Here is a 24,103-nt window from a genome sequence, read left to right on the forward strand (position 1 = left end):
AGTTAGTGAGCGAAGTTTTTTTTATCTCTGAAAGAGTGAAAATGTTGAAATTTATTTGCTTTGCGCTTGTGTCTCCGGACAGCGGTCCGTTTGTGTTGCCATGAATTGCGCATTTCGCAAAAACTGCGGGAAATCCGGACACGGGATCGCATGTCTTCGAGAGAAAAGTAAAATCTATGATTTTGGAAAAGTTTTCAAGTTGCCCGAATGTCTTTTCTGTCCTCACCGGACCCGGCATTAAAGCAAAATAATCAAACTGTAAGTCGGCCATTTTGTTTTCTTCTTCTCACCTCGCTAGGTGTGTCCCTAGTTTATCCCTTGGATAGTGCTAATTTAGTCTTTGAGGAATCAAATTTAGTCGAAGAATATAAATTAATCCCGTGGATTCGGACGATTCAATCGTGGGTTAGCGCTAATAAGCTTTCCAGGAACCGGGGCTTGTACAATTATCCAGAGTGCCTCGGAAACGATTGTATTATTTCTCTGAATTTATTGTAAGTTTCTCGAAATTGTATCACATATGTCAGGCCAATGCAATTTTATTGCTTCATTTCTTGTTACATTGATGCTTGTGACATACAGGCAACAAGCAAAAAAAAGACAAATACAAAAAACACACAGTGTTTAAACAAAGTCAAAGTCAATCCACGAGATTGACGGCAAATAAAATAATTTATAGCCAGCCGAGCACAGTCTTTCCTGGTTATGCTTCCATTTGAGTTCCTCGCGTGAGTTTGACTTCTTTACTGAATCCCTTCACAAGCTGTTTGAACTTGATACGGCGTCCTTCAGTTGTACTGCCTGGTTTTGGCATCACCACCACATGGCTTGCTTTGTTCGCGTCTGGGACAACGGCTCCGTCCACTCTTACGTCCCCAGTAGCTACATTGACTGCATTTCTGACAAACACCTAAAATGTTATAGAGTCCTTTGATTAAAAGCTTACAATAGGAAGGGTATAGTCAACTAGTAATGTATAACAACTATTATTACATGTATGTTAAAAAATTGAAAAAGTTAGGAACTCCTTTATAGTTAAGCCTGAATTCTAGTAGAATCACTTTCAGATAACAACATGTTCCTCGTAATTTCAGCAATAATGACAAATTATTAAAACTCTCTGACAGAAGAACTGAATTTACGAGTCATTTCTCTTAAAGAAATTCATAAAAGACTTAAAAGAATAAAATGTAATTGGTTTCAAGTACATTATTTATGATTTTAATACTTGAATGTGGTACAATTATTGAACAAGAACACTAGTTCTGTTTGCCTTTGAGGATTGTTTGGGCAGTTGTTGATCTCAGATGTTGGTTATAGACAATATGTATGATGAATGGTTTTCACTTTCAAGGTGTTTAGAGAGAAAGAGAAAGTTAGTAAGGGTGTAACAAAATGTTCTTCTAGGAAGAAAGCAGTCGAAGATACACTGGCGACTTACATGCATGAAATATTAAAATCTAACTACGTATTAACGCAGAAACACGCAACAACAACTGAGATATTCAATGGAGTGCTGCGTGAATGAAAGGCTTTGCGGAGTAAAAATTGTTTAGTGCTGCAAGAAAGAGATGTTCATATCATACCTGAATTTCTTCTACCGGCATACTGATAGAGTAGAACCTTTCTTGAGCGTTAACCTGAGGACCAATTAGAATTTCCCTGGTGATGTTGAAGTTCAGATCAGGAGATGACACGGCGATGTACAAGTTGTTGTTATTCACCTCTTCCACCATCACGATACAAGGCACCTGTAAAGTATTCAAAGTTCTGTTATTAATTATATAGCTGTCAGTAAATCCTATATTGTCAGCGCAGCTATTTTTCCTTAATTTCTGAGAACTGTCCAATTTGGGATTAAATTTGGATAGTTTCGAATAGGAATTTCAGGTAAAATGCACAAACTGTCCAATTTAAGAAAAATTGGACAGTTTTGTCTCAGCCAATCAAATCGAAGGAAAAGCGACATGTGACGGATATCGGCCAATTAGCATTAAGCATAGCGTCAGCCCGGTAAACTTGTCGCATTGTTAGTCGACAATGGCGGAATTTTTAAGGCAAGTTTGCAACGTTTTTCCATTCCTTTTGAGCTTTCCAGCAATAGTAACAACAAAGAGAAATTTTCTACGTTATCAGAGGAGGAGCTAGCTACACTAAGAAGCAAAAACTGAGAGCAAAACGCATCTAATAGTACAAAACTTGGGTGAACGTAAGACTTAAGTGCAGCGAAGGGAAGCAAGAAGTCTGTCAGATATTCATCGCCACGAGCTGGATGCAATTCTTTGTCGTTTATGCTGAAATTCGAAAAGAAAACACGGCCATGAAGTATGAACGAAATAGTGGAAAGGAGTATGTCAGATTCAATAAGTTGTAAAGTTCTTCAGACACTTTGTTTACGACTTTCGTTGATTGATGCAGTGTTTTCACTCACTTTGTAGCAAGCTTCGCAAACTCAGGTGAATAAAATTGCACTGTTTTGTTTAATTTTTATTCGTGAACACAATGCTTTGAGTGAGTTGCATGTGCTGTGTTATGCCTACTATTGTTGAATGTTTTTCCCGCTCTGGACATATAAAAAAGTTTATTATTTACGCTGGGATTGACTGACTAAAAGCTATATAATTAATCAGGATGTAACCGGACTACATGCTTGTCCAATTTGGAAATAATTAGATTCAAAAAATTCCTCTGACAGCCAAATTGGACTCGGCCTACGGCCTCGTCCAATTTTGGCTGCCCTCGGAATTTTTTTTCATCAAATTATTTCCAAATTGGACAGCATGTAGTCCAATTACGTATACAAAATGTCTGGTTAACGTATCACATGTTGTCATTCTGTTCTGTAATCCTTTATGTAATCAAAGATAAAGCATAGGAACTGTACAAATGATCCCTGCCCGCAAATGATCCCCACATTGGACCGAAAATGATCCTAGGAAGGTAATGATCCCCAGATTGGTACCGCAAAAGGTTTATACTGGCATGCCCTCAATACAAAGTCTATAGGTGCATTTCTTTTAATTATTGCTAGTAAAGATAAGACAAGAGCCTCATCCATACAAGCAACAATAAAAAACGGTAAACGTGCTGTGAGTTAAAACGTGACTACAGATTTTTTTGTCCAGAAAAAGCAACGTAAAAAATATTCACCGAATCTATCGAAGATGCCTCTGCTGTCTATTTAACTAGTGAGAATTTTATTTTCCCTGTGTACTTCTTGCTTTACGGGCTATCATGGCCGGTGCATACGAAAAACACATTAGAAAACAAATGCTCCTTTACAATTCGGCGAATTCGCTCTCGAACACTTAGAGCTGTCGATTTCTGCACGTGAAAATTTTTATGTCAATCATCTTCACTTCTGTGTCGGATGTTCCACGCGAAACTTAAAATGAATGATATGATCCTCGAAGTGTGTAAGCAATTGCATTATAAGGCTGAAAAAATTCAAGGCTACAACGGGATTAGAATCCATGAGCTCCGTGATACTGGTGCATTGCTCTACCAACTAAGCTATGAAGCCTTGATACGTTGGAAGCAGGTCAACTGTGGATCCTTATGTCTCGCATGTGGATTACATGACAAAGTGCCGGACATAGTGGATTCATTCATTCATTTCATCATTTATTCGCAGTTCACATATACGTCTTTCATTTACTCATAATGTCAACTACTCCACATGCGGGACATTGTAGCGCACAATTGACCTGCTCCCAACGTATCAAAACTTCATAGCTCAGTTGAAAGAGCAATGCACCGGTATCCTAACACCCGCTCTGAAATTCTTGTGTGTCTGTCAGACACATTTATTTACCTTGTCGACGCGCCTTACAGGACCAGGGGTGCGGACAGATTTGTCAAAGAACACGTATCCATACTGTGTCTCACCAGGTCTAGGACAGTCATTAATCTTTACCACGTGAGCTTTGTTGTCTTTGTGGAGCACTTCATACACTTTATTTTCGCTTGCTTGCCTTGTGGCCAACGTCTGTTTGGCACAAAATAGCAAAGTTTATTAAGAGCGATTCTATAGCAGTAGCAGATCAAAAAGGGATTCTAACTTGTACTTGAAGCCCAAAAAAACATTTGCTCATCCCCGTCACTTGAAATCTCGGGTACTCCACCCCTCCTCCATGGGGGAATAAGACAATAATTTTGAAGACAGAAATCAAATAAAACCTTTGGGTGAGGTTTTTGGCTTTTCTTGGAACAGATTTGTAATTTTAATTCATGGGAGGTAGTACGAGATCGGCTCATAAAAGGAAGAAAATATTATCTTAAGACACATTTTTGTTGTGGACCATTTGATGATTTTATTAGAAAAACAATAATTTTGAATTGCTCGAGGAAGTTTCTTTTCACAACATGTTGTTTTCCTTTATGATCTCTTTTAACTTGAAACGTCAGTTATGAGTTTCTTTAGTCTCTGTAAATAATAATTGGTATTATTTTTTTCTCAGCGCGTGAGCGGGCAAGATAAACCAAATCCTGCAATCTGATTGGTTCTGGGAGCGGGCGGAATTTTCCGATCTTGACCGCGGTCAACGGTACGCGGGCCGCAGGGAATCAACGGAACGGGATCTATCAGTTCCGCGCGAAATCAGTGTGCAGCGAGACGAACGAACACATGAAAGTTTTGCTCTCCAAAATCGAAATAGCTGTTTACTCGAGTTTACCAACCGTTGTAAATTTGAAAGGACTAAAAAGCAGTGGAATTAAAGGCCTCAAAGTTCTTCAAAAGGCGAGTATTTATTTCTTTCTCAACAAAATCGAATTGTAGTTTACCGTTCGTAGTTTGCCGTCGCGTTGTTTGTGCATTTTGCAATGATTTTCACGCCATTGCGGTAACCTTCACCGCGGGTTTTAGGCTCTATCTATGAGTTTAACTGCCTTGTTTATCTGTCAAGTTTTGCTAAAGCAGAACACCATTTGCCATCATTCAAGGAAATGAGATTCTTTGATTAAAAACGAACAATTTAATTATCACAATATTGTGCCGTACGTAGACACTACGCATTTCATTCAGTATGAAACTGTTTATCAGAATAAAATTCTGCTGGGAAAAGTACAGAGATTATTAATTTGTTAAATACAAGTGTGAATAGATTAAAATACTGCTTTCCAGTCAAAGAGTATTTTTGAGTCAGAGAAATAGCCTTAACACCCTGTGAGGAAAAATTCTTTAAAGAGAATTTATCGAGAATTGTTTGGGAAGCCGACTGAAATCGATTTAAATGTGTTAAGTTTTGCGGCATATTTGTGCTTTATTTATGACTTCATTTGCTTTTCTTGATTCTCTGCAATGTAAATTAAATATGCTGAACCTTTTTTGAGTACGGTTCATTTTAAGTAAAGCTATTTCATTCGGAATTAAATAGCAAACTGCCAAACAGCATTCTTCATCCTTGCTCGTCGATCAAGTCGGACTCAAATCAAATCAAATCAAATCCGCGCGTAAAAACAAAGATTTTGCGACTCATTTTTCCTTGGTTTCTTTTCCAAATAAATTAAAGTAGAAAAAAATAAAAACGTTATTTGCCGGCCTAGGTCGGTCCGTATTGGGAAAAACTGTACCCTCGGTCTTGAGCACGGCCCTCGGCCTGCGGCCTCGGGCCGTACTCAAGACCTCGGGTACAGTTTTTCCCAATACGGACCTCCCGGCCGGCAAATAACATATATATAGTTTGAACATTTTTCACATCATTCAGTCTTCCTCCGTGTTTTTCCACACGTGCATTCGATAGAGGAGTTTAAGGGCGAAATTTATTTGCAACATACGCGTTTAAGCCGTTGCATTTGCCTGTTTGAATTTTTCATGGTTTTCGAGGTAAAAAATATAATAGAAAATTTCAACAGGCAATGTGACGGCTATACACGTATGTTGAAATAAATACGCCCTAAATCAGCAATTGCAAAAGACGAAAGATTGATTTCAAGGTTAATTAACACACTGTCTTTCCATTCAGCAGCTTTCATCTGACGCAAACTTTCAGCTTTTTTAAGAAAATTATCAGAAAATGTTCAAATAGCCTTAGAATAACACGATTCGTCTTTTTTTCCGTTTTCTCCTCCAGGCTAGCATGAAACACTACGAAGACTCAGAAAAGGCGGTCGTCGGTCAACATTCGTGGCCAATAGTGCACCGATCATAATCCTCTGACGCCATACATTTTGCAACGCTGCGCACTCAGAAAGTTTTGTCTTTTGTGACCTTGAAGAAGCCAATAAGAGGCGCGCACCGTTTTGGAAAAATAATCTTAGCTCTTTAACAAATACCATTATTTCTTTTCGCTAAAGTGGCAGTGGTATCAGTTGATCTGTTTAACTGTATCAATATAACAACTAAAAAACACAACAGAAATTTGATTTTACCCGAACAGTTTCTGCAGGTTTGCCCACTACTATGGTGTATTCATAATCCTTGTTTGTTGGGTTGACACCATGGTTAAGCCATGCAGTGGCATATCGAGCTGATGTTTGCTTTGTTCCTCTTTGGTTCTTGGACGCTTGGAGACTGATCTCTAAGTTTAGTCCTTGGTTGTTAGCATTGGGGATATAGTATCCATTCCCTATTATTTTGTGAAGCAAAAAATAAGATGAACAATTACTTTAATTGTTCCAATGCCAACGCTACAGTGCGATTGCCGGGCTATGGTACCTAATATGCTATAAGTGTGAAATAGTGATGGTTTAAAAAATTGGAGGACCATTTAGAAATATTATTGTATACTTCGGCTCCTTCGGTTCCTAAAATAAAATCAACGGTATATTACTTTAAGAACTTGAGTTGTTGAATAACCTTATGTGTTTTTTCCATCGAACTGACTTTACTCCTTGTCCGTACAAAAGTTTAATGAAAGTAATCGTACGTCGGAAAAGGAGACAGTTAGACCATACCAACGTTATCTACTTCAGTTTTTAAACAGATCTCCGCTGCTGTTTATATTTTGCATGGTACGAAGGAAACCAACTTTTTCCTTTATTTCCAATCCAACTTTTATTTTGAGAAGGATAATAAGCGAAGCGGCAAAAAACAGCCACTGAATGGCACAACAGTTTAAAATTTCGAACTTGAGTTCGTGCTCAATGGTAATTGCGTTTAGGTAGTTACCGTTAACATCCCTTAGAGTAGCCGCAACGTTCTCTTCTCCAAAGGAAGACGGTTCTTTAGTTATGTCAGTGCTGAGTGAAAGGCTTGTAGTGTTAATGAGAACGGATGACGGATTAGCAGCATCTAACAGCTTGTTTTGAAACAATGCAGTCTGAAAAAAAAAACAACGACAAGTAACACAAGTGATAATGCGTTAATAAATCAAAGATTCATGTGTAAACTTTGAGTCTTGATTTAATCACGTGGGACCGGTATTGTCGCTTTTTTGGTTCCCAAGACAGATTTTACTTTTTTATTTTTATTTTTTTATAAAGCGTAAGGCCTCATTTTTAACCTCATCTAACCTTACCAGTGTCCCCACTTAGTTTGTTAAAAAAAGCTTAATATCGCTGACGATTGAATGAAGTCGTAAATAAAGTTCCTACTAAGTTTTCAAGAGCTAAACACGGTTGAAAGTAAAATAGTTATAGTATGACACCATATGCATGTATAAGTCTAAGACTCCTAGAGTGCACTTGTCACTTCATATAAGTTCCTTATAACATAAATGTTTTATGAAGTGAATATATAAAATTCATATATTTGTACCGCGGATATATACATTTTAAGCAAATGAAAGATCATCGCAGTAATGTACTCAACTTGCAGTTGAGAAAAGCAAGCCTGAAAAAAAGTTCAGGCTTGAACTGGAATCGAACCCATGACCTCAGCCCTTTTTTGAGACTTGCTTTGATGATCTTTTTTGCGATGATCTTTCATTTCCTTACAGCAAGGCGCCCAAAAGTGTGACCGCTTTTAATTTATTCACATTCTTTCGTGCAGATTTAATCCAATCAGAAGTCAACTAGAAGCTGTCCTTGGCTTCTGATTGGATGATGGCTGCACGAAAGAATGTGAATTAATTAAAAGTGGTCACACTTTTGGGCGCCTTGCTGTAAAATGTATATCTGCAGAACAATGCTATATGAATTTCAAATATTCATTTCTTATCTTTTCCATCCACGGGTGTATTGCGAACTCACAATTGACCAGCTCCCAGTTGGCTTGATAGCTAAGTTGGTTAGAGCGCTGCACGAGTATCACAGAGGTCAAGGGTTCGATTCCCGTTCAAGCCTGAATTTTTTTCAGGCTTGCTTTTCTCAACTGCTTAAGTTGAGTACATTACTGCGATAATCTTTCGTTTGCTTAAAATAAATGTTTAACTTGTTTTGTGACATAAAAATTTCTCATGTCAGGTCATGTTTTTCAAAATATCCTGTTTCGTTCAGCTATTGCATATCACTGGGAGCTGAGTTTGCACATTCGATGGTTAAATGTAAAAAGAAACGAAATTATCAATCCAATTAAAGGAGTACCTGAGTGATGTTAGTTGTGCTGCTGGACGTGGAGGTGATGCCAGTGCCTAGGCATATGATGACGTAATCAGCAAAGAACACGCTCTTTTTAAAAGTGAAGCTAATGCCTAATTGAAAAGATCCAGTTGGAAACTGATAGGTAGGCTGGGAAAACTCCATTCCAAATATCCCGGATTGATAGTCTCCACCACCGACCAACGTTACCCCACCAGCCAGTCGCTCAGGTTGATAATATCTGTGGAAATATTTGAATTATCATCTGGGTAATTGTATTCATATCAAGCACAGTGCTGACTGAAATTTTAATTGTTAAACCGTGGGTGCTTTCCATCAAGCAAAACAGCAGTCGCCTCATCCGTCGATCTTGTAAGCGACTTATAAAACTATCAATAGGTAAGAACCACCTTAAAATTATAATCAAGAGCAGCTGACGGGCACTCTACAGATCGGCATCTTGTACTTGCCGCAGGGCCGTAACCAGACGTTTGCCATAGACGGGGGGCTCAGGGGGCAAGCGCTCCAAAAAATGTGAAATCTAGAAGACCTGAAACTCTTTCAGAGACAATTTTCATGAGGTATTTTTTCAACTGGGGATTATTTTCCCAACAAAACATATTTTGTTTTTAATTTTGGGTAAAATTCTAGACGAGGCAAGTGCCTCGTCTTGCCTCTTGTTAGTTACGGCCCTGCTTTCCGGTGAAAACCGTGCGTTTTCTTTCGCAGAACCGTGTCTTTGCAGTTGGCTTTTGTTGAACTTTTGGAAACGCTTTATAGACCCCTGCTTTTCAAATTTTCTATAATTTTCCTACTGTAACGTAACTTCCTTTTTTCTCAATTTTTCCACTTTTAAATTGTTAATCCTCCAAAATTGTATATTTCTATGGCATTAATCTAAACAAAAACTAAAATGAAAGGACATTGCGTCGCTTTGCGTTTTCATTATTCCAAACCTGCGGTTGTCGCTGATCAGCTGTTCGAGACTCATTTTGATAGTGGTAGTGCCCGGATGTCGTGTCCAGTCCCAGCCATTGTCGATATCGTGAGTTAGAAGAGCCTCCTCGCTGTTTGCAACAAGAAGTGCGCCGTGACTCTGATAAAGCCCAAAGACATTCTGATTTCCTGACGCTTCAAAGTCCCAGACGAATTTGTTGAATCCCTTAACAGTGACTGCCCAGTTTTCTCGTCTTTGGATAGCAAATGCTGCATAATTCTTACTCCAAAATCCCCTGGGAGAGCTTTCTGCTTGGATACTCATTGCATTGGCCTTTTTTTGAATTTCCTCCATGATATTAATTGCGCCAATAGAATTCAGATAATAAATATTAGTGGAAGATTGCCCCATCTTCCAAGTAGTCTTTAACAGCATTATTAGTTGTGTCGTACAGTCGCAAGAAACATCTGGAGGGTTTCATTGTTAAAAGTAGAAATTTCTGCAAGGGAGCCATCTTCGTTTGAGGTTGGAGCAGTGGCAGCAGCATAAGCATAAGCAGGGAAGGACTTTGCCAGAATATTACGACTAAATCCTGGAAACCGACCCCCAACGCTGTTTGGAGACGAGTATTTAACAGAGACAATCCTCATAACTTCCAGTCCTTTTTTGATGTTACTTATTGTCTCAGTATCTGAAAAAGGCAAACGAAAACCAATGATATTTAAAATTATCCGGCTAAAGGTCAAAAACGAAACTTCATTATGACTCCGCGGATATCCGGTTCAAACATGCAAATTGTCTTAGTTATCTTTATCTGTCAGGATTCCTAGGGAAGGACTTGATTCAAACAAATCAAACCAAAGTAAGCAATGAACCAGAGAGCATGGGTGCCATGTTGGAATTTTGATTATTGAACGTCGGCTATTGAGCGTTAAGTGCTATGAAATTAAATGTTATTTTTAGAGAAGTAGAGCTATTTAGGTGCCGAAAGTTAAAATACGGAATTAAATATTTATTCTAGAATCTAAAAACCAGCACATTTGTCCTTACCAAAGGGGTAATAGATGATCAGTTTTTTTTCTGAGAAATTGGTTACAACTTCGTTTTGTGTTGTCAATAGGGTTTGCACGAGGGTTGTTTGCCAGCGATGATATATAATAAGAAAAAAGCCACAAGATATGCAAGCCCTGCGACCTGAGTAAATCCAAATGGCTGCAAAAGCAATTGTCTTTCATCTCAAAGGTCAAAGGAGAAAAATAAAACAGCAGAATAAAAACGAAACTACCATCAAAACACTCGTTTCGTAGGCACTTTCAATATTTGAGGAGGATGATAAGGAATTATAGTTAACCACTAAAGCTCGGCACACACGAGAGGTTTTCTCCTGGAAACAAAACCCCTGGTAAAGTAAACGCTCAGTTTGCCTACGGATCTTGCTCCCAAATGTTTTACCAGTTTAAAATCGTGGAGCATTTTACGTGATGAAAACGGAGGAGCTTTGCATGTACAGCGTGCTCCGGGGGCATTACCCGGGAGCAAAATCTTTGTGTGTCTGGGCCTTAAAACTATTATTATTACCATATCCCTTTGCTTTTCTTAAATGAAGATCGTTTAATATCATTATTCATTATATAGAGGAGAGTTTTTTACTGGGAACTAAACCACTCGTAGTTTCTATACGCCACTCCATCCGGGACCCGAGTGGCGAATTTTCCGTACGACACTCTTTCGAGTGGCATACCGCTTATTGACGTCACGATTCGCGCCTTTTTTTCTTTGTTGAATGAACTTGGTTTCTTGTTAGCAAGCATCGAAAAGCAGCTTCAATTTGTTTAAGATAGAACACGATAAATGAAACCTTGACGATTTCAAGGTTTTTAGAGAGAATTCTTCGCAAGGAATTTCACAAAAGGCAAGATGTTGTAAAGAAGAAAACAAAAGCAGTCGCAGTCAAAACATTGCCGCATCGGATTTAAGATTTTAGATATCGTTTCTGCCACTTGAACATAAAATTCATATCTTCTCGCCAACGTGTAATATCCTCTTTGTTATTTTTTTTAAATATTATTTTATTCATCGCCTCCGCATCAAATAACTACGCCAATGGCGGGAGCTGACAAGCATTGTAAAAATTTGTAAAACGAAATAACGTTTATCAAAATTCGATGCATGTTTCTCTTTCTTTTCATTGGCCGAAGGCCTACCACGTGACTTACCAATAACCTGCTACAAATATTGGTCTGCTCGTGCGCATTAGCGTCTGACAGTGATTTTGTTGCAAATAATATTCTGCTCATGCGTAGTTGTGACCAGTTTTAAGAAAAATGGCAACTCGTTTCCTACAGTTGTGGGAGAGAGATTTGATTTGTGAACAAGAGCCGCAAAACAGCGGAAATACAAAGAAGACAATAACAATTGCCCTTGATGTTAGAAAAAGAATTGAATGAAGTCCATTTTTTCGTATCATCCAAGGCAAAGTTATGCTTTTCGTCCGTTTTACTTCAGCAACGAAGTGCGCGGTTCCAAGTTTCCAAAGGTTATTGTTTCAAAAACAAATTCAGTGATGGAATGATAAAACTAAAAACAATTTTAAACTCGGTTTTCACAAAATGTCGTGATTTGTCAGTGGCGAGCAAATCATCCTTGTGCTCATCCTCGTGCTCATCCTCGTCCAATGATTTTTAGTTGTTGTCGTTAGCTTTCTGGCGAACTAGTTTTTTATACAAATATGTTAATTGAAATTACGTGGTAATGAGGGGAAATTATGTCTTTATGTTAGGTAAATGGTTCTTACTCAAAGCAAATTCTGTTCCACTAAGCAGATACTGAATAAGTGCAGCCTTGTGTAGAGCTTGTGGTGTGTAAGCAGAAGCGTAGTAGCTGTTGTGATGGAAACCAACGAAGTCAGGCTTTAGAGTTCCTGCAAATGCTTCATTGGGAGCCAGGGCGTTGGCGTACCATCGATCAAGAGCTTTCATGTCACGAATCTTCTCCTTCTTTTCTTCTGTTGTGGAGGTAGGCATCATGAGAACTGCAAATAATCTGTGACAAGAAATATATCAAGAATTGCCCGAAATTTGAAAACGACAAAAACTAAAGTAGATTGATTTTAGCGATGGGTAAGAGACTATTTTGGAATCTCATCCAATGAATGGACGAACTACTGCTATTGTGCCTGCATGTTGAGTGCTCTGTTTCACTCATCTAAAGCATATGAAGGCTAGAATTGGTTTAAGGATCATGTTAATAATTTTACCTCCATAACGAAATGGTTCTCATGCGATCAGCAGTCGTCCCAACGTACTCAAATGGATCTTGATAAATCTCGCCAAAGTCGTTGTACCATTTCATGGTCGCAACATAGTCAGATAGTTTTCCCGCGGTTTTTATTTCTTTTTTTAGTAAAAACGCTGCACACATAAACCCCGCACCAGCATTGTTCATCTCATGGTCCAAGGTACCGAGCCCGCTGCCGTCAGAGAAACCTGAAATGTAAAAAAAAATTGATGTACCATGAGTCAAAAGGTCACTGCCAAGCGCTTCAAAAAATGGTCGAGAAGCACCAGGTCCTGGGGAAACAAAACATTTTAAACGAACGATGCTGTAGGGTGCGAATTATTCTCGTCCGCAGGGCTTACGACTCTTCTGGTCTGCGCTAGGGTTTCGAGACCCCTGGCCGGCCTTCCAACACCTGACGTCCGCTATTCACGGAATCTTTATCAAATCTGACAAATCTGATTGGCTGAAAATGGAAAAAGAGTGCTGTGTGCATGCTTGCAAATCGCCACCGGCCAGAGGTCTCGATCCCTGGTGCAGACCAGAACGATCGTCGGCTCTGGGGACAAGAATGGGTACGAATGCAGTCACTATACTCAAATTCTTTACACATCTTGTCACAGGTTTGAAAGAAGGGGGGAACAGAAGGAGGTTTGTTAGCGTCATAAGCTAGTGAACTGAAGCTAGATGATTCTCACCTTGATCCTCGATATAGTCAAAAACTAGCATTAATCTTTCCTTGCGTTTGTTATTGAGTGTGTTAATAGCTGCCTTGACATTCTCTACCGTGTACGGAGTTGTTGAACCCAAAGCATTTGTGAATGTCTGTTGCATGGTTTGGTCACCGCCTGCTACTCTCTGTAAATGACAAAAGGGATAAAATCAGAAAAACGATTTAAGTTCAAGAAAGAAAGGCGAATGTTTTATTCAGACTTGTAAGTTTAACTTAAATTTTTGTATTTAAGTTTCCTTTTTTACGAATTCAAACCTGCTGGACAACAGGTATCTTAAAGATTAAGGACTGGTATAAGCACATCAGTCGAGGAAAAGGAAACGCCTAAAAAATAGTTGCAAACATTTTTGTAAATAAAATGCACAGAGCCCCATCCGCCTGGCGAGCTATTTTATATGCTTATCATTAAGAAAAAGGAAAAAAGACCGAGATGATAGATTTGCCAGTTTCAGGCTTTACTTATCTATATCCTCCTTATTTTCTCTCTCGCTTACATGCCCTTCCTGTTCTAAGCTCATGTTACTGCTAACGAGGAACTTTTTTTGTTCTAAGCTCTCCCTGGTACAATGTCTTGCCCATTCACATTTTTTTACTTAGTTACTGACTTATGTTATTTTTGAACAAAGTACTGAAAAATTAAGTTTAGGAGCTTGCAGAAAAAAAGCTCACTGTAAGAGCCCAGAAAAAAGCCCCATCCCCCATAAAGCCAACCTTAAACCCATTAAAAGTTATATTTAACAATTATTCGCCGAAGGCGAAGTGATTATTCAAACCACTTAAATGGCATAAATTGATTTAGTTTAATTTTCAGAGGTGAATATCAAAAACTACAAAATATTAAACAATAAAAAAACACAAAAACAACAAACAGAAGTTCTCGCTTGCATACGTGTAAACCAGTTTGGTTCATCACAAACACTAACAAACACTACGAAAAAGATAGATATCCGGTACCTTTGTTTAATCGTTGGTGACTTTTAAGCAATTGTGTGAATCCTCTCGAAATTACTAGCTCCAGTGAGAAGAGAACTAAATAATGTTTTGCCAGTCGACCTGACTGAGTACGTGGCCGTGTGCGATCTCCAAAACCACCATGTTTACGATCAATTCTAATGCCTTGAAAACCATCTCTTGAAAATATTTTTGGTACAAAAGCCTTGGTAGTAAATTTGCAAAATTCCCAATGTTTCAAATATCCAGCCGGATTTGGAGTGATTTCTTTTAAATGAGAGAAATTTTAATTCAGCAGATGCTGCCATGTTCACTGGCCTGGATGGCAAATGTGGCATGGCTTAGTAGCCAAACCTTCAGATACAATATTCACCGCCTAGCGCGGTGAATATTGCGACATAGTCCGAGCTTCTCAACCAATCAGAATTGAATTCACCTCTTGAAATTATACTAATAGCACATAGCTCATAATTGCCATTTTATGGTAGTTCTAGTTCACACCGTTATAGCTCTTGTCTTATTTTCCCCGCCTGCATTTAGCTCTGACAGTTCTGCAGCGGCCCTTTCATTAACGTCAACTGCACGTGATCTTATGTGATAATCCAGCGCCATTGGAAGCAGCACTCTTGGTATGACGTAGCCAAACTCTCTGTGGTTAAACTCAGATTGTTTGGCGAACAGCGGAGTACCTAAATGGATACAAAGTCATTTGAATTTTCAATAGGTAATTACGCTAAAACTGAAAAACAGAGAACGGCTCCATAAATGGGAAGTCACTCTCCAAGGATTTGTTTGGAAAAATAAATAAACAAGAAACTTTAAGCAGTTTTTAACCGGGCAGTTAATGTTTGATCACTTCTTTCAGTTCGTTTGCTAGAAAGGCACGGCGCCGCTGAGTAAAAAATCCTTAGAAAAGCAGTCACTTGAGAAACACACAAGCCGTGTTTGCGTGAGTCACGGAGTTTGCGTGAGCTGAATTTTCTTCACCAAAACACATGCCTGGCCGAATAAATTTCTGCTTACGCATGCAAATATTTATTTTGTTCCGAATGTTGAATAAAATAAACGCAAACCAGTTGAATGGCATTAAAAAGAAGTCCATTTCACGCCAAAATAAAGACTACGCTAAGGCCATCCCGTTGTATTTCTTCGTTTAGCGTCGTCTGACGACTTAAGTCCGAGGTTTGCATGAGTCACGGGGTTTGCGTGAACTGTAGCAGTGAGCGAAAATTTCCCTTACTGACGTCATCCCTTTCTTTAATAAACTTGCATAAACAAATTCCTCCCTTGGCTTTGTTCCGAATCTCAAACAAAATACACTAAAACCACTTGAATGGCATAAATTGATTTCGGTTAAAATTTAAAAAGTTTAAAAATCAAGTTCTTGAAGTTTTTAAACTCCTATTTTCCCCCGAAAGACACAGCTTTCAGTGTCATTTAGGGCTCTAACCCACGCCGTTCGACTCGGAGTTGAGCGCTCGCGCTAAACCATTACGCCACCGCGCCTACCAGATACTAGTAAACTTAATGGGCGATGTCTGTAACCGAGGGAATCTTGCGCAGAGGACGTCGTCGTTGCCACCAAATTACAAAGTATTAAGGTAGCAAAGTTTTTGTGAAAGCAACCTACTTCAAACCCTGGCTTAAAACCTCAAGAAAATCTTTGTGAAAAAAAATCAGACAAATGCTGCTATTATCGTATGATAGGAAAATATTTTCGGACGAAACATTCTAGGTGCTAAAAGAAATCTGCACAATTTCTACGCAACAAATTATATGCATTCATCTTCAACACATCGAGGAATATTAATAAGCAAAGTTCAAAGCCAGAAAAATATGAAATGATCGTGCTTGTTAAATCTGTCCAAGTTTGACTCCCGAAAACACGGTCTGGCCTTTTTTGCGTGGACCGGAGCAATACCCGATTCCCTCTATAGCGCGCGCCTGCAGGGAATTACGGTAGGGAATTTCAGATATTAAATCCTGCTACCCAAATGACTAGGCAACGTCAAACAGTAAATCCTTTTATTTTAACTTTCTTGCGTAAAGGGTATCGGAACCTAAGCAGTTTTCGAACGTAAGCAAGCTTTTTCGACACTGTAATAGCGCGGCACGAGTGACTGCACCAAATAAATTGAATTTGGTGGGTACCAGTGCCGGCCCCGGGGGGGACCCCCATATGAAACGGACGGGGATGCTCGTCGGAAATTTTGAAAAGAACCCCTAAAAGAGACCAATCTGGGTGTGGCTCAAGCCTTTCTTGACCCCTAAAAGATACCAAAAAACTAAGAATGGAGTTTATATTTGTATATTTCTTCGTGTGTAACCCTAAACGAGACCATTATGGCTAAAAATATTGGCGTTTTGGGCGTTTTTTCCCGGAACACCCTAAGCGAGACCAAAAGTCCGAAATTTACACCCCTAAGCGAGACGACGAGCATCCCCGTCACTTTCATATGCGAGTCCCCCCCCCCCCCCCCCCGGGGTGCCGGCAGCCACGCTTTTGATCATTTAGAACGACGTAACTGTAACACATTAGTCTCGTTATCCGATTCGAAGTTGCAATTTCAAATTAAAGCCTTCTCAGACTCTTTTTAGTCTAGAACCATCGTACGATATGTTTCAGGCGTTAAGTAGTTTAAATAGTTTACCTGTGATAACACCCGACGCGCTTTTCACAATGTTTAGTTGACTGAAGTCCTCATGTGCCCTGTCAAACGGTAAGGAGTCAAATCGTTTCTTCACATTTCCTGTAAACTGGACTGAGCTTTGTGACTGCTTAACAAACCAATTTTCCAAACGCTTTTCAATCAGATCCAAATCATCTAATTTGTCCTGACTAGGGGTTCCCTCGGTTATATTTGTCGGAGTGGCCTGTTGTGGTAAATCAAAATAAACACAAGCTAGCAAACAAGAGAGTTGTGCTCTTAGGTAAGATGTGAAGTTTAATCTTAAACAAGAATATATCGAGTCTCGTATCTTTGGTAACTTCAAAGGTTATCTGTAAATTTCATTCATTTCCTACATGTTAAAATTAATTTTTTCATCGTTTTTTTTAGCTGCAACACGGACAAATTTTAGTTTAACAAGAAAATTGGTTATAAGGTTACACAGCAATTTTTCTTAAGGTATCGTTTCTGTACGTGAGGATTTATTTGCAGTTTTCCTTTAATAATTTTCATCTAATTTGGCAGAATGGCGTGGCGTAGAACAAAACACATTAAGTAGTTCGTTTTAAGGTTATATATTTTGTTACAAAAAAACTTTGTAAGACAAAATTTACCGTAATGATTCGATTTAGCGCCCTCCTTCCAATAAGCGCCCCCTTCCGAATAAGCGCCCCCCTTCGAATGTGTTTTTTGTAAATAAGCGCCCCTATTCCAATAAGCGCCCCCCATTCTAATTAGCGTCCCCAATCTTATAAGCACCCCTATTCTAATAAGTGCCCCTATTGCGGATAACTGCCCCTACTGAAGTCATTGACGCCAACTAGATAAACTCCTGACAGTTCATCGTATAGTTCATGTATATATTTACTGTTAAAATGAACAATTATTTTAAAAGTAACTGAACTTTTAACAATTTCTAACTGTTACAGTTTCTGTTATTGTTAGATACATTTGGTTGTTCCTCAAAAAATCAAATAAGCGCCCTGTCTCGAATAAGCGCCCTCCCTTGAGGTGCCAAAAGTAAATCGATTCATTACGGTAAGGGTGCAACTGCTAACGATATCTTTGATTTTTTTAACCGGCTTTGTGCCATGCCTTGTAATAAACAGAGTATCCTTGGATTTTCGTACATTGATCGTTCCATATAATTTCGTCAATTATTACTTCTCTTAAATTGGGTTTGAAGGCGTTGATGTTTTACGAAGCGTGAAGCACTAGTTTTAAAAAGGAAGTGGGATATTGATATCGAAGTTAAAATTATTAAGAAAAAATATCAGTTACACTTTAAGGACCCCCTTTAAGAGGAACAAACCACTAACAAGTATGGGGAGGTGACAGGAAAATGACACCAGTTAACACTTCTTGGTGTTAACCCTTTGGAATCAAAGGATCAGCGAAAGCGTGTTTTTAGACATATTCAGTGTTTAACATATGAACACCTTTAACTGCTAACTGAACTTACCAGACTCCAGCGATAGGTTTGCTGCCAGAAATGATTTGGAGTGTAAAGGCCTTGGCCAATTGTTGGCACTATGTCATCACGTGTCTGCTTGCTCATTTTGCTCACCAGTCGCAAAAGATCAATATACAAAGGATGAGTCGTTTGGGTAGTTGTCGGTGCAGTTATTTTTAAAGTGTCAATATCCCTGCCTGAAACCAAGTTGGATTCTTGGTAACCGACCCATATTCCACGCCAACCCTAAAACACAAAGAAAGAATAGTAAAGTAAAGTCTATGTACGAGCTAAGTGGCCCATACAGCCGGAGCTTATCCCGTTTTCCGTAGCATAAAGCGGCTTTGAATATTGCTACTCCCCCTGGCTGGGATGCTAGACCATCGAAGGGTTACCCCCAATAATAAATTCACCGGTTCCCATTTATACGCTTGGGTGGAGAGATGCACTGAGAGAGTAAAGTGTATTGCCTAGGAACTCAACGCAGCGCCCCGGCTAGGGCTCGAACCCGGGCCGTTCGACTCTGAGTCAAACGCGCTAAACCATTAAGCCACCGCGCATTCCACTTCAAAGGAAAAGAATATTAAAATTTTATTCATATCTTGAATTAAAATTTATTGTTTTATTGTTGTTTCTCTACTATTTGCTTACGAAAAGACAGATTTTTACCTTGAAATTCAGATTGATCTTGAACCGTGATACAGTTGTTGGGTTGGTCGAAGAGGTCCGTGTATCAAGAAAAGATACCGTCAATTTTTCATTATCTCCAACACGTTTTTGAGTATTGTAAAGCCACAGCTTGATTCCACCTCTTCTTAGCTCGTTGCCTCTTATTCTCTAAAGAGTATCATAAATGAAACCATTAAAAACAAAGTTGCAGTTTCAACTTCCGTTTATAGTCACCCTTGAAATTACGATTGATCTTGAACCATGATACTGTTGTCGGGTCGCTCGACGAGGTACAAAATTATAAAATTGTCACGCTGGTTTTGTTTTCTACATTGTTAATAGTTTTTATCTCACCTTGTATTTTTTAACTTTTTTTTTTTTTTGGGGGGGGGGAGGGAAATCTGGTGATTTAAATTTTGAACTATGGAGTGCAGACAAAGTATTTAACCTTCTCTTGAAATTGTCAAAACTACAACAAGATCTTTAAGTTTCTGTATGCTTAATTCCAAGGAGATTTCAAACCAAATTTCTGGTAAGTGATTGCAGACTATTGAAGGACTACGACAAAGAATTTGCTAACCGTAATCGTCTTAGCGAAAGTTAAGTTGAACAACATAGCGACGCTTCTTTTGACAGAGCGGAAATTCATACTTGGTTTGAACAAGAGGATTAATTCATTTCTTACCAAGAAGAATTTTTTCAGTGCTTACAAACTACATTTCTCTCTAAATAGAAACGTTTTAGCATGTTAGAAGTTCTTCGCTTTCAGAAATATCTTCACTGTCGCTCATTTTGATGCAAAAACTCTAGAATCAGATGGTGTCACATTTCATTTTGCGGCAGTCGCGGGGCCATACGCTTTTCTAGTAGGGCCGGACGGCTTTTTCCGGACCGCCACACGTGAACTCCTCCGGCCCTAAAGACGTCAGTTTTCCTTATAGTTTTCTATAGGATTGTGCGAGAGTGGACGTTCGGGTCTTATGATGAATCAGTGCATTTACGTTGTCCTTTGATCAGATGCCTAGCGACAGGATTTCGAAACTCTTCTCTAGCTGCGATGCGCCAAAAATTGGCATTTGTTTGTCTAGTTGATGAAAATAATCGTGGTTAAAAGTTCGAAACATAGTACGTACACTTTATAAATTGTTAAACTATATTTGTTAAAATTCAACAAGTTTGAAAATTATGTTATTACTGACGTTGCTTGTGAATGCATGTGTGAGTGAATCACCACTCGCCCAGGTCCACTTCAAAGAATGTGTTGCGTCTTTATAATGAGTCGTTGAACGCTCTATCGTTGATGTCGATGACGCGGTAAAAGCATTTAAGTGAGAGGCACTCTCAAATGTATAAACTGCGATTGAAAAAAAAGGAGAAATTAACATTTAGACAAAAAAAGGTTTGGAACGAAATAGGATATTATACTGAGACTAAATACAACCTGTACGAGCCTGGCCATGGATTGCTCCTACGAACAGCAAAATGAGGGCCACACAATGCCACAAAGGTATTGTCAACCTGGAGGGCATATATCAAAGTTATTTAAAGGAAAATACAATAAGAAATATCGTTGTTTGACGATTTTGGAAAAGTCATCAGTAAGACCACTATTCAAAAATTTCTATAAAGTGAAAAAGTATCATATTTACGATCTTACCTCATCCTCCACAGAGTATCTTTATCTCGGTAAATACTTGAAGCAAAGTGAGGAAACTGCAACTTAGTTGTCTCATTTATAGCGATAGAGTTGGTGATTGGTCAGAAGTCTCCTCTGAGCCCATTTCTGCTTGAATAACCGTGACTCATTCAGTGTTGTTCTTAGCCAATTAGGTGAAATTTGTTAATGAAATGAAGCAATTTCAAAATTTATGACCTCATACACTTAACAGCTCTTTTGAATCAAGAAAAAAAGAAACTTTTTAGTAATTTATAGCTAAAGAAGCTGGGGAATTTAAAATATTGGAAGTTCATTCGACCATATCCTCTGTTTTGAAGTAAGCAGAATGTTTGAGTAATTTATAACAGGAACACGTTTGAACTGGTTCAATTTAAGTTCGTGTTCTCATTCTCCGTTTCCTTCAGCCAATTAAATTCGCTTTTTTTGGCTCAAGACCGTTTAACAGCGTATCTTTGTTTTCCCTTTTTTTTTTTTTTTTTTTTTTTCAAAAAATGGTGCAATGTTAGTTCATGTCAATCAATAAGGCGGCAGTTGCTTTGTTTCCGTAAGAGTTCACTGATTTGATTTTTGAGAGCTTTATTCTGCTAGCTTGTCTACTTAGACGCAAGGAAAACGTCTTGATTACGTTAATCAAATGGATAGGTGTAGACCTGTACACGGATCGAAAGTGGGCAGTTCAATCCCATTGTTTTAAAAACCTAAGCTTATTCATAGGATTTTTTGTACTATGTGACCTTCAGCTGCAAAAAAGGCTCACTGCTTCTACGACAGAGCTATTAAGTCAGGTTGACTGACCAAAACTTAAGCAAAACAGTAAAGTTTGAAGCGCAATTTGTTGAGAATAAATAAATATATTAAGGCAACGTGCTTTGAGTGCTAAATTACTGGGTTATGTATTCTTTACAAATACATATATATTTCTTATTTCTCCTTAAATAAATTTCTTAAGAATTTTTTGTAATTTATCGTACGTCTTAAATTTGTGTTTAAGGGAATACTTTCCATTACATATTTTATTATACCCGTATTTTCTCGATTAAACGCCGGGCCGCGAATAAACGCCGGGTCTCCAAGCTGTATTCGAAAATAAACCCCTTTAACAATTATTAAAGGTTTGACATGCTTTAAAAATAATGTCTAAATATATTGCTGTCAAAAATAATGAATAAAAATCATTTCTGAGAAACATAGGGCTTGAATAAACTCCTGGAATCAAATAAACGCCGGCTCTATCGGGCCAAGTTTGAAATAAACGCCGGGGGCGTTTAAACGAGAAAATACGATACACCCACTTCACTAAACATGTGCTCTGCCCAAACAAAAACCCACGCTAACTTTCTCAACATCGAGATTAGGTAAACGTTTGAGTGAGAGCAAAAATGCGTAGAAAAAGTTTAAATCTTTATCTAAAAGTTCGTAAAGAAGTAAAGCGCCGATTTAACATTCTACTCGAGAAAACATGATGATGTCACTTGTATCTAAGAAAATATATACTGGAGGATTTTTAAAGCCGGAAGAAAAAGATGTTAGTTAAGGAATTTTTAAACGTTTTCATAGATCAATACGTGAAAACCATGTTAACGTCACATAGGATTCACATCCTTATGGCATCTCGCAGTCGGGATATAAAGAAAGTGTCTTTTAAAGCTACATTTCAGAGTCTGGAGAGGATGAGTTCCTTGTAACTGGAAACCCGAGGTGGATGCCGAAAATGAATTTTTACCCGCCCACCCACCCACCCACTCGTTAGGCTTGTACGGGGACCTGCTTGCAGATTTTTGGAAAAAACAAAAACCTTTTAAAAAAACACAAGAGGTCTTATTTTCATTCTTCAGTTAAGAAAGCGGTGGTCTTAACTGGTGTTCAATCTACGATAACAAATAATTCAAAAAAAAATAAGTTGAATCTAAAGGGGGATAATCAGTGAAATCAAGCAGTTAAAGAACATTTTAACCTTCTCAGAAGCAGGTCTAACTTGCTAATCATCATCATCATCATGTTTTTTACGCTCGGATCTCAGAGTAGCTTGTACAGCTAATATCTTCGAGCATTTCAAAAGTACACAGCACGATGGGCAAAGACCAGACCACAACAAAGGGAACTCCATGCCCTACTCTTTACGATAAGTGTGTGGGTTCTTTTACGTCCCCTGCTGACCATAACACTGAAGATGCAGGAGACGGGGCCTACGGTTGATCGTGCTTATCAAAGAAGACTAGAACATCTAACCATTTGCAGGTGTCATTGGAAAAGCAGCATATCTTCCTCAGTTATTTTAAGACCCTGAGTGTTGGCCTGGTCTGGGACTCGAACCCGAGACCTCCCGCACGGTAGTCCGGCGCTCTACCAACTGAGTTAACTGATCGGCGGTAAATGTATGTAAAGCTACGACGAGACTTAAAATTAACGTTATTTTTTTAACACTTAGAATCTATTGTTAAATCTTCGCTTATGCCACAACTTTCTTTAACCACTGCCCCGATGATGTTTTGAAAACCTGAAAATTCAGCCTTAATTTGAAAACACGCGCCAGGTTTCAGGGGAAGCCCGACTACTTCTTCGGTTCTGTTTACCGGATTTTTATTTGGTCTTCTTTACATATACGTTTTAAGAATTTAAAGGTCCGCAAGCAAATCTAAGAGAGCAATGTGTAATTTAAGTTTTGGCGCCATGTAAAATAACTCATCATCAATAAACCTAATGCAAATCTATAAAAACTTTGTTGGATTCACAATCTTACATAAATGGATGCTTCGTATAGTTGCTCTGATTTTAAGCGTGGGTGTTTGTTTATGCACAGCACATGTTTATTCAAGTGGGTGTATATGCCATGAATATTTTATTGCCCCAGTTAAGCAAAGACTTTGAGCTGAAAACGGATTACAAAAGAGAACTTTTTGAAAAGATATTTAGCGGGTATTTGTCCATATTTCAGGAAGGAAGAATTCAGGGCAACTTAAACATATATAAAGGTAAAAAATGGCACAGTTTCCATTGTGTTTCTAGTAAGCAGGACATTCTAACGTTGGTGGGTGAGAAATGAGTTCCATGAAATATCGGATAAAAATTTGAAATCAGAGTGGTACTTCATGTCCTTAGGAGGAGACTCAGAAATTTGGCAGCCGGAGGAAGACATTTCCTTAAAATGTATATATTTATTAGAGCTTTACTGGACTTTTTTTTCAGTGGCAAGCCGTCCGTCGTAGTACTCAAACAAGCAAGAACTGAGCGTTAATATTATTGGTATGACCGCTCGCCTGGCATAAGTTGTACCTAT

At 38.6% G+C, this 24,103-nt stretch overlaps 1 protein-coding gene across 1 annotated transcript; it reads right to left on the reverse strand.

Moving 5' to 3' along the window:
- Positions 1-499: 499 nt before the first annotated feature.
- LOC144634878 (chondroitin sulfate ABC exolyase-like) lies at positions 500-20,819 on the reverse strand. The gene is given in 19 exon segments (XM_078493923.1): positions 500-910; positions 1,587-1,751; positions 3,815-3,988; positions 6,373-6,569; positions 7,112-7,262; positions 8,467-8,701; positions 9,417-9,793; positions 9,795-9,860; positions 9,862-10,088; positions 12,192-12,439; positions 12,654-12,882; positions 13,372-13,531; positions 14,859-15,046; positions 17,009-17,231; positions 18,489-18,725; positions 19,149-19,316; positions 20,348-20,502; positions 20,590-20,666; positions 20,806-20,819. Coding segments are annotated over 19 exon segments (3,489 nt in total). The 5' UTR covers positions 20,811-20,819; the 3' UTR covers positions 500-703.
- Positions 20,820-24,103: the final 3,284 nt, after the last annotated feature.

Source organism: Oculina patagonica, chromosome 13, assembly GCF_052425735.1.
Source record: "Oculina patagonica isolate OP01 chromosome 13, crgOcupat, whole genome shotgun sequence".
In the NCBI taxonomy this organism is placed as follows: domain Eukaryota; kingdom Metazoa; phylum Cnidaria; class Anthozoa; order Scleractinia; family Oculinidae; genus Oculina; species Oculina patagonica.